Source organism: Maniola hyperantus, chromosome 12, assembly GCF_902806685.2.
Source record: "Maniola hyperantus chromosome 12, iAphHyp1.2, whole genome shotgun sequence".
NCBI lineage: Eukaryota > Metazoa > Arthropoda > Insecta > Lepidoptera > Nymphalidae > Maniola > Maniola hyperantus.
In genome coordinates, this window is record NC_048547.1 from 8178534 (window position 1) to 8200171 (window position 21638).

General features: G+C 36.6%; 1 protein-coding gene across 1 annotated transcript in view; it reads right to left on the reverse strand.

Moving 5' to 3' along the window:
- Positions 1–200: 200 nt before the first annotated feature.
- The window catches only part of sNPF (short neuropeptide F precursor), a 77079-nt gene continuing 55641 nt past the window's right edge, over positions 201–21638 (reverse strand). The window contains exons 2-6 of the mRNA XM_034974317.2: positions 14419–14517; positions 5390–5568; positions 2850–2960; positions 1151–1237; positions 201–804 (exon numbers count right to left, since the gene is read on the reverse strand). Of these exons, the coding sequence (XP_034830208.1) occupies positions 745–804; positions 1151–1237; positions 2850–2960; positions 5390–5568; positions 14419–14515 (534 nt within the window). The 5' untranslated portion in view covers positions 14516–14517 and the 3' untranslated portion in view covers positions 201–744. The remainder of the gene's footprint in view (positions 805–1150; positions 1238–2849; positions 2961–5389; positions 5569–14418; positions 14518–21638) is intronic.

Here is a 21638-nt window from a genome sequence, read left to right on the forward strand (position 1 = left end):
AACACAATTAAATATAATCATTAATCACATACCTACCAAATATAAGTAGGTAGGTACCTCATTAAATCTATTGATAGTTTCATGATAACCTCATGTTGTTATCCTATATTATCACAGTTTTACGATCTATTTTATCTTTAGTATTTAATATGGGGTAAAAAATACTTAGTTCTAATGTCAATACATGAAATAAAACAACATAATTCCGATTAGCTTTTTATATTTCAACTTATTAATTGCACTATAATTACTATTTCAACATAAATAAACGTTAAAACAGTATTACTACAAGTGGTGAAAAAAGTAGGAAAATCAGTAGGTACCTACCTTCATTAATTTAAATGCCGACTCTAACTATGAATAACTCACTTAATAGTGTAGTCAAAATAGCAAAATAAATTTTACATTTATCCAGCTCAAAAAATGTAAAATTCTTTGCTAAATATAAAATCATATTCTCAATGAATAAAATATTAGATTTTTTATTATCAACTAAAAGTTTAGCATTAGGTATAGGATAACATATTAGTTTAACAACATACATTATATACTATATTTTGATTATGTACACATAGCTTATAATTGTTGTAGTTTAATTGAAATAACATCTAAAATTGATATTTAAGATTTGACACTTAGAATGTACGCCGTAAATATAATAAGTACTCTTTCCTTAGGACTATAGTTGCTGATAATAATTTGTATGGAGCGGAGAGATGAATTTACCTATAGAAGTGTGAGGGTTCAGTTTTGTTGTCTGTCGTCTTCTGAACTTCCCGCCTTCACTTCCTTGGGTAGAGCTGACTGAAAATAACAATAAAAACTAACTTAAGTAATTTTAAATCTCCATTACCTTTCATCCATTCACAAGTAGGTCACCATACCCATGCAAAGCTGGGGCGTCTTAACTGTAAAACACTAGCTGATACCCGCGACTTCCTCCGCGTGGATTTAAGTCATGACAACTCTTTGATTTCCGGGGCAGCCTATGTCACTCTTCAGGTTTTTAACTATATCCATTATCCATGCAAACAATTTCGTCGATCCGTTGCTATATTGCAGCGTGATTGAAGGACAAACCAACCAACAAACACTTTCACATTTATAATATGGATAGTGATGGAAATCATATAATTTTACTATCATATACCTCAAATGGCAGTAGAAACATATTATTGTCAGATCTTCGGCCAAAACGGAGACGCATGGACGGGGCGCGCACGGCACGCTCCTGTTCCTGTGTAGTAAAGAAACTCGTGAAAACTACGATAAAAATGAATAACAACCGCTAACACGATAATTAGAGTGCTGACCACGTTTCGTGATAATAGGAATAGTTCGATAGCTTAGAACTTCGCATATCGAATTATCGAGCTTGAAACGTTTAAGGACAGAGCATCACCTAAAATGAATGAAGCTGTGGAATGGCACAGTGTGTCTGTTGGTTGCTAAGGTTGGTTTGAAATTTTCTCTTGAACAAAGACTGCTTAGGTTGCTTAAGAGCTGATTTGAATTTGTAGAATGTACTTATGTAAATGAAAATGTATATTTTAAAGTTATCATAATCTCATAATCGTCATCATCATCAATCTATCGTCGTTCAAACAGAGAGACAGCTAATGACACAAATTTTTAAAACCTGTCATTCAGTTATCGTACAGTTCAAATAACCATATGAGCTTCATATTAGGTAGTTATTTCGGAATTACAGACAGACACTACAATTTTATTTAAGTCTAGATTAATACTTAATGATGTGCAGAATACAAACTATTTTTCGCAATTTTGGTAAAATTACTCATTTTTTGTTTAAAAGCTATGAGAAAACAATTTAAAGCTACAAAATATATGATTCAATTGAAAGAGGTTTCAAACTTTCAACGATATGAAAGTTATAGCGCGACACATATTGCACGTCTGGTCTCACAAGAGAAAAATTGGACTATTCGTCATAAAAACGCGCCATTGTCGTAACAGCAATAGTGGTTTGTTAGGGTGAATGAGTTCGTTTCGTGATTTCATGGCGTACCTATTACAGGTTTTATGAAGTCTCGGTCACTGTACTTTGGAGGTGTTTGTGAGTATTGAGGGAGGTTTAGGTATTGTTGGTGAGATTAAATTACGAGCGTATTGCCTGGATGCATAATTTTGTTTCGATTATTTCATCACCTCCGTGATGACCATCCGTTATTCCCGAGTCTTCACAATACCTAATTTACCACAGCGTCAAACCAAAAGGGGACAGTCCCCTTTGTGTGTCTGGCCTTCCATTATTACAATCATTTTAAATTGTGTCTATGCCTGTCTTCAGCTTGATGTTATCGCGCGGAATGGAACGTCCGTGTTTCTCAATGATTTATGAATTTGTTAAAATATATGGCACACGGCTGCAAATGCCACAAACCCCAAAGAGAAAAGTCGCAAGAGTATAGTTTTCAGTACTGAAAATGCGTGTGATATCATAGCATATGGGGAACCGTAGAAATCCGTGCCAATCAGTGCTGAAGAGTGACAATATCTGAAGTTCTTCAGTGGCTTCTGACTACTGAAAATTCCTTGCACTCCTGCGGCTTCGGTGGCTCCCCAGGTTGCAGCCATTGGAACTGAAGGTTGCGACTCTTGTTATTTTCGTTGGTCGTCTCGTAGTAGGTGTTATCTACCTACGCGACAGGTCGAGATGGCAATCGGGGAGCACCCCGACACCCTCACAGCTCGCGTGCTAACCCGGTGCGGGCGTGCCCGGGTGACGTGTAGGTGTGCGGGGCATCCCCCCGCCTCATAACCTGATTGCCATCTCGAGACTCGACCTATTGCGGACTATACCTACCTACCTATAGTAAAATTCTCACCTCCTGTGGGAAAATATGAGGCACGGCGCGTTCGTCTGATCGACGTCCGAAGCGCAGGCGCACGGGCGTGCGCACGTCGCGGAGGGACAATAGTTCGTCCATTTCGTCAAGCTAAAACGAGATGAAGTACAAATTAGAATGAGAATCCGACTACTATAAAATATTTTTAGTAATCCGGAAGAACGGTTAAATCTGCAGTTTTGTATTTTTTTTTTTTTTTTTTTATTTATTAAATTAACTAACGGCTACTTACACTAATACATTTTTAAAAAACTTAATTCTGAAAATATTACTTACTAAGTGCAGTCGCCAATTATAAGTTAATACAACATTTACAAACATATGTGACAAAATAAAAAACAAACATCAATAAGATTAAAGATAATACTTCCTACTCAAGACTTCCAATATGCAAAGATCTTTTCCCGAAACTTATATAAAGAGTCAGAATTAATGTCAATGACAGAGCTGTGGTGGTTAAGAGTTTTACATAATCTAGAGACAGGAGAATTGGCGCCAAGGACAGTTCTACACAACGGTGGACAAAGTGGTGTAATGGGTTTACGTGGATAATGGACAGGAACCTTAAATTTGAAGCTGCTTCAATTATTTACTTTCAGAAACTAATAATGATACTATATGTAATAGGTATTTAGCAAGCAAAGCAAGCTAGGTGCAACCTAAGTATGTATAAGGCAAGGTACTACCACCAGATTAATAAAAAAGAATTATTTTATAAGTATTTGTATTTCAACTGTTCATATAATGCCTACTCGACAAGATAAAAGTGAAAATAAATTAAAATAAGATAAGAAATAACATCAAACCGAAATTCAGTTAAATTGAAATTTGATATAAATGACATTATCTTCACCAGATTTTCTTTCACTTATCATTAAAAATAAGAAATAACATTATGATTAGATCACTCGCTATATGAAATCAGAGCTGGTAATAATTTATATTGAAATATTGAGTACCTACCTAGGTGCCTAATCGAATTCATTGGATAATAAGAATAATAAAACTAAATAGACTTTAACTTTTAGGTCATTATATGAAATGAAATTAGAGTTGAAATGTTGAATATCTAATCGAATTCAATTGAATTATTCATTAAAAAATAATAAAGTTATGTAGATTTAACCACAGAATAAGGCAATAGAAATGGTATATTATGTCGTCTTTAATGCGAAACCGTGTCATTGATTTTAAGCAACTCAGTCATACAAATAACTTGCCAAGTGCGTATTTATTTTTATGCATCATAGTTTTTGAAGTGCAAGCTACCTCTATCCCAAATTTTGTCTGATTCTGTAAAGCGATCGAACCATGAAAAGGTTACGGATAGACGGATAGACAGAAAGACAAATATTGGCATTTATGATATTAATATGGATGGAAGTAAAGATGTTTCTACTGAAGTGATTATGACGAAAAATAACGAAAACAGTTCATCTCATTTTGTCTCCACAAAAATCTCTTCAAAATATAGGAATAAGTATATCAGATTATATAAATACTGAACATCCTTTATTAGTGGTAGATACCTATAATAAAGAATCTTAAGCCAGAAATTGCATATACCACAGGATTCAGATTCAGATCTTGTTTGGTGAATTGGAAAGTAGAGCAAAAGGGATCGCTTTCAAACCGTTTCAGGCTGAAATTACGGGTAACATTATCCACTTTTGTTTGCATTATCCTCTTGGGTACGTAATGCACAGATTTGCGGAATCTTGTAAACCAGTTTGGAGTTTTTGATTCCTTTCCTTTTACTATGATTCCTTTTACTACGGGAAGATTAACTTATTTTGCAAACTGGTTACCGGTAACCGTGAATATGTCGAGTTCAGGGTAAAATTACATTATTTTGTCAGCATCGATTTGCAGGCACTTAAAAGAAGATTGAAAAGAAATTATAAAAGTGTTTGGCAATCCATGACGAGATTTCTAATACTATTCTGAAGAAAATATGAATAACTTAGACTTAATACGTTGACGTAAGATTTTTTACGCCTTTATTAACTGTTATCTCCCAAAGCCACCATATGATCCAAACAACCATCCAAACAAACGTTCCTCCTAGTGTTGGGGACAATACGCAGCAGAGAAACTTTCAGCTTTTATAAAATAAGGAACGGCTGGCATGCGCTGGCTCTTAGGCCATATAATTTGGTCAGGTGTAATCGTTCACACCATTGAACCTAATCCAGAGCGCACCAAATCCGATGTGCAAACCATCGAACCAAAGCGGACCCAAATTAATTAATTAATTAAATAATTAACGCCATGATTATTAATGATGGCGGAAGCTGTCCACGCGAACGAATTATGTGTGGAGCGGACCAAAACCGTTGTCCACTCCGTATCCGATCCGCCCGTCTGGTAGTAGGTAGGTAGATACATAGTTCACGAAATGATTTACAAAAATTCCAGCTGAGCGACGCGAGGGCGGGTCAATTAGTTTTTTAAAAGGAGTGTTCATTCTGCACCGCTCTGCCCTCAATGTTTGCGTGTGTTTCAGGGTTTATACTTACAGGAGCTTGAGGAGGCATTTCAGGGTCGGAGCGTCGTCCGAAACGCAAGCGTCTTGAAGGTGAGCGCACGGATTTGCGGGCAAGTGTGTGTCCGCCGAGAGCGTCGTGTTGTGCCAGTAGCGCGTAGAGCCCGTTTAGTGCATCCCACCCACTCCTACTGTCGGCGACTGCGGATGACCCTGCCATAGAAAAAATTTAATTAGTATCAATGCATTATATTTTGTACACAATACTGTGTACAAGATACCTACCCACTGTAAAATCTTTACTAGCACCTAATTCATTGTAATCACAAGCAAATGAATTTGAATTTGTTATTGGTTTGTCGGAAATTAATTTTTTATTTATTTATTTTTTATTTTATTTTAATTAAATTTGTCGGAAATAGATCATATTTTGCATTTTTTATATTTAAGTAGATTACTACTTTCCAAGTTTATCTAGATTCGTGTCAATCCTGAGTTCCCCTGAGATTCAGGGATCAAATTGAAAGACACCGAGTGAAGCTCGGTCGGGCCGATATATTTAATTAGCTTTTTCAATTATTTTTGAAACTGGTCTAGAAAACCACACACAAACAGTTTTTTTTTAATTCGTTGTCAAATAAACATTTTTTGAATGAAATAAACTGGGTTTTTTTTATAAATTTATTACACCGCGCTAGCAGTGGCGTGCAGATCATAGAGGCATAAATGCACTGCTTACCCCAGTTGTAATAGCTCAATGCATATTTTTCATTATGACCTGCCAGTGAACAGGTTTCTACCTAACTAATGCCTACCCTGGCTTCAAACACTGTGCACGCCACTGCGCGCTAGGTAGGTACCTAGGTATAATGCGAGTATTTTCTATAATAGATTTTGCTTTATCGCTTAGGTGTTTGTTGTTAGTCTACTATTCCCTGCCTACCTCTTTTACTTTCTAGAGTAAAAATAATATGTGTTGCACTTAATATAACTTTTATATTATATAACATAATTTTATGTTTTATATTATATATATAGTTATATATAATAGTAGCATCTAAGCAAATTCGACAGAGGCGTCCAATCAACCAAGTATTCATCTGCAACTTCAGTTAATCTCGGAATGTAATCACCCTTATCCCAAAGGGAATCCTACGTTAAACGTGAAGGCGATTAGGTACTCGATGTAAAGATCGCAAGCAATTTGTTTCTCCAGTGTAAGGATTCCAAGTTTTATGATGGCCAATTTATTTATTGTATCCAACGTCCGCCCTCTGCAGGGGTAAGTATTGCAATCATGGAATCTATTGTTACGTTTAAAATGTACAATGTACATATACCCAAATGTAGTTATAAGGTCACGTTTTTCATTATAACGACCATGAAATATTTTGTAATATAAGGTAAGACTTAATACTTAATACAAAATATTGGATTATTGAACTTCAGGCCTTTACTCCTCAATCCAGATGGGGGTAGGTAGAGGGAGGTGGGGAAAGATAGGGTAGATGTGGGAGGTGATGGGGAAGGTCGGGGAGGAGGTGGGTGATGTGAGGAAATGGGGGTAGAAGATGGGGATATGAGGGTAGATGTGGATATGGGTGGAGGTGGGGGAGATGGAGTAGATAAGAGGGAAGGAGGAGTAGAAGGGAGGGAGATAGGGGAAGGTAGTGGAGATAGGGTAGAAGATGGCAGATATGGGGAAATAGTGGAAAAATACCTCAAAATCGCTACGATTTCCTAATAGTCCCAAGTATTTTATCAAAGAATTGGACAAATCAGCTAGAATAGAATAACGGAATAAATTAAATTCAAATTGTGATAAGTTAATTAAAGCGTGTTCTTCATTAACATTGTTATTACTGTTAATTTAATATGCAAATAGTTCGTTAAACCACTTGATTTAATTAGTGGATGTAAAGCTTTATTCCGGGAGTTTCTATTTATTTACATATAAGTACGTATAGTATTTTAAATGTCTCTACCTGTAACACCAAATTACATATCGTAATATTATCGTAAATTTTACGTCATACTTAATGATTAGGTATAGGTACATATTTTATTTCAATTCCAGGCTTAATTTCTAAGGTTAGTAGATATAAAACTAATTCCGAAAGCAAGTACATACCTACTTACTTATATCAAGCTTAGGTACTTACTCATAATGTAATATTTAATTCAAAGGTTAACGACATACCTACGTGACTTCTGCTCATACAGTTTAGATTTATGCCGTTTTTTTTCCCTTGATATACCTACCTACTCTCGACATGGGCTATTTGAAAATGTTTTCGACTGGTGTAAAATGATAAATACGTGTAAAAAATGAAATACCTTCATAAAAATGTATTTAATAAGTATTAATATCAAATATTCAGAAAATTACATGATAGACTGCAGCTAGGCATATTATGTAGATCCTCTGGGATTTGAACACGCCGCGGTTTAGTGCCGCTCGTATCCAGGGACTCGTTACGTTTTATTTAAAAGTCGTCTGTCGATATACTGAGGAGTCTATCGATACTACTTACGCCTTTCGAGTACTTACGTTTGCCATTCGAGTAACTTGGGAGTTGGGACCCCAACGTCTACCGGTTCTTTGAATGCGGCCTGCCTATTATCACTTCAGATTCAACTTGTTGACATAAATCGGTTACTTTTCTAAGGATCTCTTCATTCATCATTTCTGATTTGATCACATAGAAACTCCAAGCATTAATCTTTTAATTTACACTCCATTCACCCGCTGCACTCAGCTACTACTTAGAGCTTTCTTATAGGCTGATTGTTAGCGACTATGGAGCCGTATGACAGAAAAATAGAAGGATACCGATTCAGATAATTATAAAAAAAAACCGGCCAAGTGCGAGTCAGGCTCGCGCAATGAGGGTTCCGTACTACAGTCGTATTTTTTCGACATTTTGCACGATAGTTCAAAAACTATGATGGATAAAAATAAATAAAAATCTGTTTTAGAAGATACCCCACTTGATATAGTTATCTTACTTCGAAAATTGAAAATACTAATTATTAGTTCATGACCACAATTTAATTTTTTTTGTGATGTAACCACAAATTCACGTTTTTCAGATTTTTCCCCAAATGTCTGCTATAAGATCTACCTACCTGCCAAATTTCATGATTCTAGGTCAACGGGAAGTACCCTGTAGGTTTCTTGACAGACAGACGGACAGACAGACAGACAACAAAGTGATCCTATAAGGGTTTCGTTTTTCCTTTTTAGGTACGGACTACGGAACCCTAAAATGATAACAAGAAGCAAAATATAGGCGTGAAAACCGCATTTTCTATTACACTTCCTATAATGATTGATTACTTATATTTTCGTTGACGATGTCTTGTACCAATTCTGATTTGGAGGCACAGCTGTTGCCAGGACTGGACCGTCCAATTGATTTTGAATCACTCACCCTTGAGTTTCTATTTAACAGGTACCTGATAGTTTTGTACTTAGGTTGTAATTGAATTGGATAGCTATTTTAAACACAATTTTTAATTCTTTTCTTACCACGGAAATATTCATGCTTTGAATCCTGGTAGGATTGGCCAGGTTGTTCAAGGTACCTACTGCGAACCAAGACAGAGCTGATGTTGATTTGGGTCCAAAATGATTTGATAGGTACCTAGATAAAAAGGTCTTCAGTGTGGTTAACACTATTGTTTACAATTATTACTGGCTTATGCTCGCGACTTCGTCCGCGTGGACAACACAAATTTCAAACCCATATTTTACCCCTTAGGAGTTTTCTAAAATCCTTTCTTAGCGGATGTCTACGTCGTAATAGCTATCTGCATGCCTTTCAGCCCGATCCGTCCAGTAGTTTGAGCTGTGCGTTGATAGATTAGTCAGTCAGTCAGTCAATTGAACAGTCACCTTTATCTTTTATGTTTAGATTATTACCTAACATTTTTGATTTATAAAAATCCGTCATGTACCTACCTACCTGCTTAGATATTTCAGTGATACAAACAGTAGGTTTCAAACTAAAATTTTAAGATACATATTAATAAAAATCTGTTTTAGAATGTACAGGTGAAGGAAGACCTTTCACATGATACCCCACGTGATATAGTTATCTTACTTCGAAAAATCACGGTTATTCACGGAATAAATTCACGGTTTTCAGATTTTTCCCCAAATGTCAGCTATAAGATCTGTAGTACTTCCAAGTTCTTTGGATCTACCTACCTGCCAAATTTCATGATTCTATGTCAACGGGAAGTACCCTGTAGCAAAGAATTTGTATGTACTACTAGGTTTCTTGACTGACAGACAGATAAACAGACAGACAGACAACAAAGTGATCCTATAAGGGTTCCGTTTTACGGAACCCTAAAAATTGGAAAGTTAACATAATTTTGATTAAAAAATATTTGATTGTATTTGGAAAACACTATTTGTATGGTTTGTATATATCAAGTCGAAATGACCAACGTTTTTTTGTCGTAGACCAATGTATTTATTTCGTGGTATTTATTTGATTCAACGCATAAATATTAATTTTATTTCTCGATGTCGCTTGTCGAGATTGCTTTTTAACATCAAAGCTTATTTATATATAGTACTTTTACCCACCTACCACTGTCCGACACACGAGTAACTTTATTTCATTTTTGTAACTAGCTGATGCCCGCAACTTCGTCCGCGTGGATTTAGGTTTTTAAAAATCCTGTGGGAAATCTTTGATTTTCTGGGATAAAAAGTAGCCTATGTTACTCTCCAGATCATTAACTATATTCATGCAAAAAATCGCGTGTCGATCTGTTGCTCGTGACTGAAGGACAAGCCAACAAACAAAAACACTTTTTATAATACGGGTAATGTGGGTTATATGTCTATAATCTACCTACTTATAAAAATTCCTCGTGAAATGTTCTGGATGTAGTGAAACCAGTAGGTATTGGACTGAAATGACAAATTTAGGCACGTAGGTACCAATTTTCTTTATCGGAATCAAACCTATTTTTACTAAGCTATTATACTGATCGCGATTGATCTGCTGTTACCCGTTGAGGAGTTCCGTTTTTCTATTTCTAATTATATTTATATACTAGCTGATGCCCGCGACTTCGTCCGCGTGGATGTAGGTTTTCAAAAGCCCATGGGAACTCTTTTATTTTCCGGGATAAAAGAAGGCAGGTCATGCCTGTCGTAGAGGTGATGGCCGTTGGAGCCGAAAAGTCCTTGAGTGGAGACCGCGTAGGTAGGCAAGCATAGTGTGGGACGCCCTCCAGCACGATGGACCGACGATTTAAAGAGGCTGGCGGGAAGTGGCTGGATGAGGAAGGCTGAAGACCGGGTGTGGTGGCGCTCTTTAGGGAAGGCAGTCCAACAGTGGACGTCCGCAGGCTGATGATGATGTAAAAAATCACGTTGATCCGTTGCATCCCTCACACGTTCCTATCCGTCTTCTCCACTCTTGTCTCGCTGGCGAATAAGTTTGGAATAGAATAGGATTTCGATGAAGTGCGTGGATTTTTGTGAACGGAGTTCAATCATGTAGTCGTGGTTTGGTGCAATAGTAAATGGTACAATATTAATTCACCATCAACAGTTCCTAAAACCCCATAGATTAGGAGTGCAGTACCCTGCAGCATCAGTATTGAAGAGTTGGAACTTGAAGTTCAATAATGGTATATATGTTTGGCATCTACAATATTATTTCACAATCAACAGTGGCTTAGGAATGCAATACCCTGCATCATCAGGGTTGAAGAGTTGGGATATGGAGTTGAATCATGAAGTCGTTGCTTGGTAGGTACGTAAGCCATAGTTTATACTAAGCGTAACTTTTATACCAATTCAACATCGACTATTCTTTGAAAAGAGCAACCGCCGAGTTTCTTGCTGGTTCTTCTCGGTAGGAAAGGCATTCCGAACCAGTGGTAGATGCATCCGACTATTCGTAAGTACTTGTAAAAGTTTATTCGAATAAAAAAGATTTTTATTTTATTTTATTTTTATTTCTAAAATAGCTGATTCAAATCTAGAATTACAGTAGCTACCCGTCATCATGATGATGATGGTTGAGAAGTTGGCACTTGAAGTTTGATCATGTATAGAACGCGATAGGTCGAGATGGCAATCGGGGTGGGTATGCGCTAAGCTGGTGTGGGGGTGTGCGTGGCGTTCGCGTCCCCAAGCCTCATAACCCAATTGCCATCTCGACCTGTCGCATACTATATCTAGTCGTTGCTTGGTAGTGTACCTACCTATTAATTCTAATTTTGACTACCTCCCTGGCACAGTGGTAAGCGCTGTAGCACGGTAATGTTGTAGTCTTATCAATGGGAGGTCCAGGTTCGATTCCCGGCAGTGTCAGTTACGAATTTTATAAATTTTAAATTTCCTCTGGTCTGGTCTGGTCTGGCTTCGGCCGTGGCTAATTACCACCCCACTGGCGAAGTCGTACCGCTATGCGATTTAGCGTTCTGGTACGATGCCGTGATCATAGACCGTATGTCTATTCATCTATGCCTAGATAAGTTCGATAAATCGCACACGCCAGCTTAAGCTGAGCTGTACGTTTAAAGATTCCTGTACATTCCGGGTTTCAAGTTAAATGTACCTAATTGATGATTGTAATGTCTGTAATTCCTAAACTACAAAAATAAAAATATTAAAAAAACCGACGTCCAAAAACACTACAAAGTAAAGAATAACATTTATTTCTACACGTGTATATAATATGTCGAAGACGGGCGAGCTTCACGCTTTGATTTCTAGTTTCTTTTATTATGCTCGCCCGACTTCATACATTCATACACGTGTAGAAACAAAAGTTATTTTTTTCTTTGTAGTGTCTTTGGAAGTCGGTTTTTTAACGTTTTTTCCCCTTTCTAACAAAAAAAGAATGAATGAAATCGGACTACGCGTTAATGAATTACAACTCAGTATACATTTTAACTTTCATCCCCTCTCCTACGGGAACCATGCTGAATTTCGGGATAAAAAGTATCCTATATTCTTCCTCATAGTATGACCTCAAATCGTACCAAGTTTCATTGGAATCCATTCAATAGTTTCAGCGTGGCGCGGCCGTGATACAGACAGACAGACAGACAGACAGACAGACAGACAAAAATGAAAAAAATTACAGTTTTGGGTTCAGTATCGATTATAGAGTGCCCTCGAAAAAAAATTTTCAAAATATCTTCAATGTACAGAATTTGACCAGTTACAGTTTTATTATAATCAATCAATTCAAAATATCTTCAATGTACAGAATTTGACCTGTTACAGTTTTATTATAAGTATTGATTGATTACAGTTTTATTATAAGTATTGATGATTATATACTATTTCCAAAACTGTTCATCAAATCTTCACCAAACTTACATGTACCAATTTGATAGTATTTCATTTTTAGATTAGTAATTTGACAACCTTTGTAAAGAAAAAGAAATTGTAAAATCGGTTAGAAGTTGCCTATTCATTCTTGTCTTGTTTGTTTGTTGTATTTACTTAGGTTATACCCACGTGGCAGGACACACGCATGCTGGAAGGGCATTCAACCTTAATGGTCCGTATCAGAAAACCTTAGGGTGGTACAGTAATTTTATGGTTGACTAGCTTCTGCCCGCGGCTTCGCCCGCGTATTTCTTCATTTGTGACCGAAAACAAAATACCAATTTTCATGCAAATAACTTGAAAAATGACCGACTTACATACAAACTTCCATCCCCCATTTAACCCACTTAGGGGTGGAATTTCGAAAAATCCTTTCTTAGTGGATACCTACTCTTTACAAAGAACCCTCCAAATTTCATGTCTTTAGGACCAGCGGTTTAGGCTGTGCGTTGATATCTATGTCAGTCAGTCAGTCAGGACTTTGAATTTTATATATATAGATATAGGTATGAAATTCATAGAAACTATGATCCCTGCAGCAAATCACTTCACTTGCGGTGCGAGAATTTATAGCAGTCGTAAAATTGAATACTTAATAGGTGCTCTGTCGTACAATATCATAAATTACAATAAAGCAAAGCTGCAGGCAAGTGAACAGTCAGAATATTCATGATACGAGTGAATGCTTCATTTGCCACAACGATTATAAATTAAACTTCTCTAGTCCTAGTAACTTGAATTTAGTTTATTAAAGCCCATTTTGAATTAAGTACATTATGTTTAAAATAATTGTACCCAAATAATGATAATAGTAGGTATACCTACCTAATAATGTAATAATATGTGGTCACTTAAGGCATTAGTTGTGATAGCCTAGGGATTAGGACCTCCTAATCGCAGGTCGAGGGTTCGATCCCGGGCACGCGCTTCTAACTTTTCGGAGTTATATGCGTTTTTAAGTAATTAAAATATCACTTGCTTTAACGGTGAAGGACAACATCGTGAGGAAACCTGCATTTCTGAGAGTTCTCCATAATGGTCTCAAAGGCGTGTGAAGCCTGCCAATCCGCATTTGGCTAGCGTAGTAGACTATAGCCAAATCCCTTCGCAGTCTGAGAGGAGACCCGTGCTGAGAGAAGTGAGCCGGCGATGCAGATGGGTTGATCATGATCATGATGACGATGATGAGTCACTTAGATTTTTCTATGTATGTTTATAAAAGACTAGCTGACCCAGTTCGACTGCGCTTGGGGAGAGTTTTTGAAATCCCTTAGTGACAGGCCTGTCTACGTTATGAAGATTCTTAAATATTCTAGACCCAGCGGGTTGAGCTGTAGATAGGAAGGGAAGATCGGGTTTGGAAGTCACATTTTTATGTTTAGCATTTTTTGTATGTAGTCATTTGCTGGGTTTAGCAATGAATTTTAGAGTCGGTTAAAAAGTAGCCAATGTTACTCCTTGATTAATCAAAATAGGTTTAGCCGTTCCGAAGATTAGCCCGTTTAAACAGATCGACAGAGTGATAAAAATTTTAGAAACGTGTGATTCAGTTATATAGTAAAGTTCAAATAACCATATGAGCTTAATATGAGGTGTTTATTATGAAATTACAGAGATACACTTCAATTTTATTTATTAGTATCAGTGATGTGGTTATCTATAGACTATAGAGTATAGATATATATTACCGTCATATTGTGATAGTGCCTGCGCCGAGGATACGGGAATCATGCATATCGCTGTGAAGCCGTAAATTGCTAGAGCCAGCATTGTGTTTCGGGACATATCTGAAACAAGCAATAACATTTTACAATATACTACTCAGTACTCATATTTTATATCACATACATTACATTTTCAGTTTTCACGCAATAACTTTTCATAACATTCGGTCGTATTTCGCTCTAGCGATGTCCGCCGTTCTACATGCACATAATTCCCCGAGACAATAATGAAAGTGATAGAGACTAGAGGGAATATAAACCACCGAAATTGATCACCCATCCTATGAAAATACACATGTATAAGTACTATGTACCTACTATGTAGGTAAGTATATGGATGCGCAGTTAAGTATGTCACTCTTTATAACTTTAATTATAGATCCATGCAAAAATCACGTCGATCAATTGCTGCGTTGCAGCGTAATTGATGGACAAACTCACTTTTGCATTTATTTATGGTTACTGATGGGTAATGAATTAATGATAGATTTCTTCAAAATCATAAAATGTAGAAATAATGCCAAATGGGCATTATATGCCAACCTACTTTACTAAGCAAATCAATTGAACAATTTATGGAATTTACAAATAAAATAAATAATAGATTATTATACAATACAAGTAGTCTTACAATGAAGCGTAAATAAGAGATAAAAACCAATTTATTTATCCGAAAGGTTCGGACCTTAAATCACAATATTGTTGTAATGAAGACAGGTGGCTCGAGATCGCTCTACTTCTTAAATATTGAATTTCGCATAGCTTTTCTGATCATAATATTATAAATTAGGTAAGTGTAACAAACGTTACTGGTTCTTTATTATTTACCTCTAATAGGCTTAACTTACCGCAGACAATTACAAAGATATTACAAGATCACTGATATTATTTTGAATATAAAATCTAAGTTTTGAAAGAATTTCGACGTCAAAAGGGCATAGCTACAGTCATAGGTTAAATAAAAAAACGAGAGCATTAGAGAAATTATCAAAATGCGTCGTTTTATTAAGGTTTATAATAGAGGTAAACCTACTTACCATAAAAACAAAAAGAGAACTTGTCTATTCGTATTCCTGACAGACGGATATAGATAATAAGATATTTAAACCATTTCATCATCATGATCAACCCATTACCGGCTTACTACAGAGCACGGGTCTCGTCTCAGAGTGTGAAGGGTTTTGGCCATAGTCTACCACGCTGGCCATGTGCGGATTGGCAAACTATTTAAAACATTTATACTTAGTTAAAATTATACATCCTACAGTGTTATACTGTACAAAATTACATAAAAAGAAAATAAAAAGTTACCTAACTTCCAGCCATTGAAGTAAATTAGAAGTGGGTTTGAATTCTAATATAATTTTACTAAATTCAAGAAAATATTAAACAGGTAGATTTTAAACTAATAATACTATGTATAAAACTTTACAAAGCTTTCTTTTTATGTCTACGTCAGGATTTTACATAATTCTGCGTTATGAAATTATCGTCAAAATGAAAGTAAGCCTAGTCATCCTGCTGAATCGTCGCAATATCACGCAATATGTATAAAAATACATAGTGATAAAATAAATAGCCACTAGTATAGGTACCAATACGAGTAATGTACAAAACCTAAACTCAATTTCAACTTGTGATTGACATTTCGATTAAACTTTAACTTTACATCATTCTACAACTCCACCCTTTCAAAAATACCTTTCACATATTTTTGAAACGGTTGATTTCGTACATCATGTTCCTGGATTTACTATTTTCAGCCGATATGCGATATTTCGATATTTGTCGGGTTTAGTTTTGTACGAAATTAAGTTTTTTAAATAGACACATCCCCGATCTAGTTAGAATAGGCAACTCAGACAAGTACCTAATAGTAAGTACTAACCATCGCTTCAGAAGGAGGCATTATTTAAAAAGTTTTTAGTCCTTATTAGAAAAAAAACCGGCCAAGTGCGAGTCAGGCTCGCGCAATGAGGGTTCCGTACTACAGTCGTATTTTTTATACCCTGTAGGTTTCTTGACAGACAGACAGACAGACAGACAACAAAGTGATCCTATAAGGGTTCCGTTTTTCCTTTTGAGGTATGGAACCCTAAAAAACCGGCCAAATGCGAGCCAGACTCGCGCACCGAGGGTTCCATACTACAATCGTATTTTGTCGACATTTTGCACAAAATCTGTTTTAGAATGTACAACTAAAGCCCTTTCACATGATTTAACCCACTTGGTATAGTTAGTAATCTTACTTTAAAAATTGAAAATACTAATTATTTGTTCATGAACACGTTTTAATTTTTTTTCGTGCTGTGACAAATTCACTATTTTCAGATTTTCCCTAAGAGGAACTGTCCGCTACCTACCTACCTGCCGAATTCTTGCCCTGTCTTGACAGACACGACAGACAGACAGACAGACAACGAAGTGATCCTATAATGGTTCCTTTTTTCCTTTTGAGGTACGGAACCCTAAAAATGAAAACGTTAGTAACATAAGTATATGTATATTTTTTTATTTAGTTAAATATTATTTCTGAAATTGTAAGGGTGGCAAATTGTGCGGAATAGAAATATACCCGGATACGGAATAATCTACCACCTTACAAAGATTAGAGGAAAAAAAAATAATTTTAATTTACTTTACTTGATCTATCTACCTAGTAAAGAATAGAAGCTAGCCGTCGACTCCCTTGTAATGCATATGAGGTGTTATAAATGAAATTTGCTAGATGTTAGGCAAAATTGTTTTTAATGTAACTTTTACCGGGGTCGCTTAATACAGAATGATGGCTAATAATGCTTAGTTATTCTAGCTTAATGCCAAGACTTAATTTAGATACATTAGAATGACTTAGGTAGATAGTACATAAGATCTATGTTTTAAATTTAAGATGCCATTGGCATGGAATAGACAATGACACAGTAAAATTCATAAAATTGTTTCAAAATACAAGCTCAGTAGTAAAGACAGGGTTCTTACTGTACACATACACTAAGAAGGTTCACTAAACTGTTCCAGGATACAAACATTTGCTTACTTGTAGGTGCGAAGACTGCAAGGTAGCTGGACGGCATCGGCCAAGATCCAAAACTCAATTTATTTGATTCTTCACAACCGAAATGTTTCATTACAAAGATTTTCACCAAGTCTTATCCATAGAAATTAAGTTGCCAACGTGAATGTGCAAAAGAAATAAATACGAAAAACCGAAAACTAAAAACGGAAACGCAAACGGAAAAACGGAAACGGAAACCCTGTAACAAAGAAAAACAAGATTATAATTTGTGCTGTGTGAAAATTTCGACACGTGGAATTTTCCCGATCAAACACAACTCACCTATTGAACTCCTGGCCACCAATGGTTTTCAGAAGTCCACCCACAACCCATTATCCTCATTTATTTGGGAAGGTAAAATAACTGGAACTGAAAGGGAAAATCATGAAATTAGGATTTTCTCTAACCAAACCGCCATTTTGTCGAATCCACATTACTAGATTTTTCACTCACCATAATTGATGAAACATTGAAATACGTTAGGATGACCAAACCTATAACTATTGTATTTTCCCAGGGGAAGCCATGGGCGAAAAGGAGTGAGATTTTCCTGGAACGAAAAAAATTCGTCTTCACATGTTGACTCCAGAAAAATTCTAAATCTCACCAATCGGTGTTGCCTGACGCAACCCGAGTGTGGCCGCTCTCATTTAGTTTGATCATAAAGCCAATTCATTTTTGAATATTTGCGGAACCTAAGGATATATTATAAGAACCGTTTTGTTAATGACTTAACAATAAACAAATGATATTATGGTTTTATTTAATTATTTTGTTTTATTTTTACGACAATTGACAACGAAGCAAACGCCATCTATTGTGGCTCGAATGAACTCTGAACAATCGACCCACGCGTAGTTCTGCACCTTGATGCTAGGTGGCACCAACATACTTTGAACAAAATAGATTTTAATTAAAAGCGAGACGCCAATTAGTAGTTCAAAATTTACAACGTCACAATACTTCCCCTCCTACGAAAGGTTCAACAGGTTGAACCACGCTGCCCTCAGCGTCATCCAACAACTACTAACAATTTGCCTGAAACAAACAAACAAAAAAACACAGAAGTTACGCGTGAACGCACATCTACTACTAACAAGGAAAATTGTCTAACAAAATAAATATACTGAAAACAGTGTAAGGTTTTATACATTATACTTAACTACACAACCCTAACTTCTAAAAAGAATATATACAAAAAACTTCATGGTGTCTAAGACACTTGAGTGGAAACATCTTGGCATCATTCTTCAGCTGACTGATAGAATGCGTCTAGGCCTACGGTGGTTCACTCTTTTAAACTACCATCTTAATATTTGTTACTCAACAAATACGGAAAAACTGGTTGTGAACGGGTCCATCTGATATGGCAACCGTTCTCTATCCCATTCGGAAAAATAAAACCGAATCAAAATCGGAATATGAGAAAAAAAAAAAAAACGAAATAACTCTCCTAGAAAATAGATCTCGGAACAGAATCGGAAAAATAACAGAAATGATCCATTATCTAGAAGGAAAACGAAAACAAAACACAAAACCCCCCCTTTTCGTTATCCCCAAAGTACGATATTTGCATTTTTACTTTCTCTACCGGTTGGTCTACCACAAGCATTCCAATCATCACATATTCATCCCTACATACATCCACTACATTCCTCCTCAACTGAACCATGGTAATGTAACTGTTAACTCAGAACATCACTACACTCATTCAAATTCCTAATTGAATATTGATAACTTAAATATTCAAACAGTTTAGACCAAACTAAGTAATGGCAAATATCTACTTCTTAATATCCTTAATATGCCAAGTGCCTATTGGGTGGTTGTCAGCTACTCTAACTAGTTCATAAACCAAAGGTGACAAAACCTTGACAACCCTGCACTTTTCATACTTAGGTGCCAGCTTAGCTGCGAAAAAATTTGTAGCGTCGCTTTGTGGATAGGTCTTTTTCCACACTATGTCCCCAACAGAATAGCTTGCAGACCTACGCCTTAAGTTGTAATGCGTTGCATACTCTGCATGAGCCTGAAACAAATTTCTCCTAACCTGACCAAATATGTCCTCCAAAGTTCCAAACTTTCCTGCGTATTCCTCCCTTGGAATTCCGGCCTCGTACTCCTTATCCGTGTCCTTATAGAAGGAACCATTTAAAACCGGTTCTCTAGCGTGGACAAGGAAGAACGGGGAGAATCCAGTGGATTCATTAACCGCACTGTTTATGGCGAACTGGACCTTGTACAGGTTTTCGTCCCAGGACCTGTGGTTATCTTTCACAAAAGCGGCTACAGCAGTCATAACAACCTTATTGTACCTCTCAACAAGGTTAACTTGCGGAGTGTACAGTGGTGTGTAGTGTAATTTCGGAATATTATAACGCTTAATGAGATTACGGAATTCAGATCCTGTAAATTGGGACCCATTGTCCACAATCACAGTCTCTGGAACACTATGGTTCAAAAATACAAAATTCTCTAGCGCTTTAACAACAGCGGCACCTGTGGCACGCCGTAACGGAAACAACATTGTATATTTCGAAAAACAACACGTCACCACAAAAAGAAATGTAAATCCTGATTTAGACCTAGGCAAAGGTCCGACTAAATCAGCCGAAATGACCTGAAAAGGTCTCTCGCAGACTTTAGGCTTCCCAAGCAGACCTGGAGTGGCTGATGTCGTGTGTTTATACGCAGAGCAAGTATCACAATTCTTAACGTACTCAACCACGTCCTTATACATACCACGCCAAAAATATCTGAGGGATAATCTGCGATGAGTTTTGAACACACCAAAATGACCTGCAGTTGCATCTGCATGGTTTTGTTGCATAATTCTAAGGATGTCGTTCTTGTGGACTACCTCTTTCCAGTCGAACTCACTGAGAAGCTGGTATTTACATTTACTGTAACGATATAGTTTATCGTTCAAAATACAAAAATTCGGAAAATTTGCTGGATTGATTTTACAGCCATTAAATGTTTTGTCATACCAGTCATCTACCAAAACTTGTTGACTAGAGTTATCATTACGATCACCAACTACATCTACGTGTATGAGTCTCGACAAGGTATCCGGAACTACATTATCACAACCCTTCCTATGTTCGATAACAAAATTATACTGTGATAATCTACAACCCCATCTGGCGAGTCGTCCTGAGGGATTTTCTAAATTTAAGAACCACTTTAGGGATGCATGGTCTGTGATAATTGTGACTGGCTTGGAACCAAAATAAGCCTGAAATTTCTCCACTGCAAAAATCACAGCTAGAGCCTCGCGTTCCGTCGCGCTGTAATTCCTTTCGTTTTTATTTAGGCTCCTACTGACATACGCAATGGGATGATCGCAACCATCGGTTTCTTGCGTCAGCATACCGCCAACACCATATGCAGAAGCATCACAATGTATTTTGAATGGTTTTTCAAAATTCGGTACCGCAAGAACAGGTGCGGTTACCAACGCATTCTTCAATGTATTAAATGCTACCTCTGCCTGTTCGCTCCACTCAAATTTAGGTGCGTTCTTTCCTTTACTCGTTAGTCTATTGAGTGGTGCAGCGATGGTTGAAAAATTCCTAATAAAGCGCCTGTACCAAGAACAAGTGCCTAGGAAAATCTTTACCTCCTGTGCAGTTTTTGGGGTCGGAAAGTTCAAAACTGCGGCAACTTTTCCAGGATCTGTGCGTAAACCAAATTCATCCACTATATACCCTAAATATTTCAAAGAGTTTCTAAAAAAATTACATTTATCAAAATTTATGGATAGTTGAGCCATTTTTAGTTTATTCAGAACTCTGTTTAATAAAATTAAATGGGTTTCAAAATCAGCAGAACAAATAACAATATCATCTATATAACAAAATACTATTCCATTTTCAATATCACTACAAAAATTTTGATTAAATAACTGGTCCATTAACCTCTGCTGTCGTGCTGGTGCACCGCATAGGCCAAACGGCATGACTTTAAATTTGAATAACCCTCTACCAGGAACTGTAAAACTGGTTTTTTCCTGAGAGTCGTCAGCTAACGGAATTTGCCAGAAACTTGAACTTAAATCAATCGATGATAAAAACCTTGCCTCTTTCAAGCTATCTAGAATTTGTGGAATGTACGGTATTGAGTATGA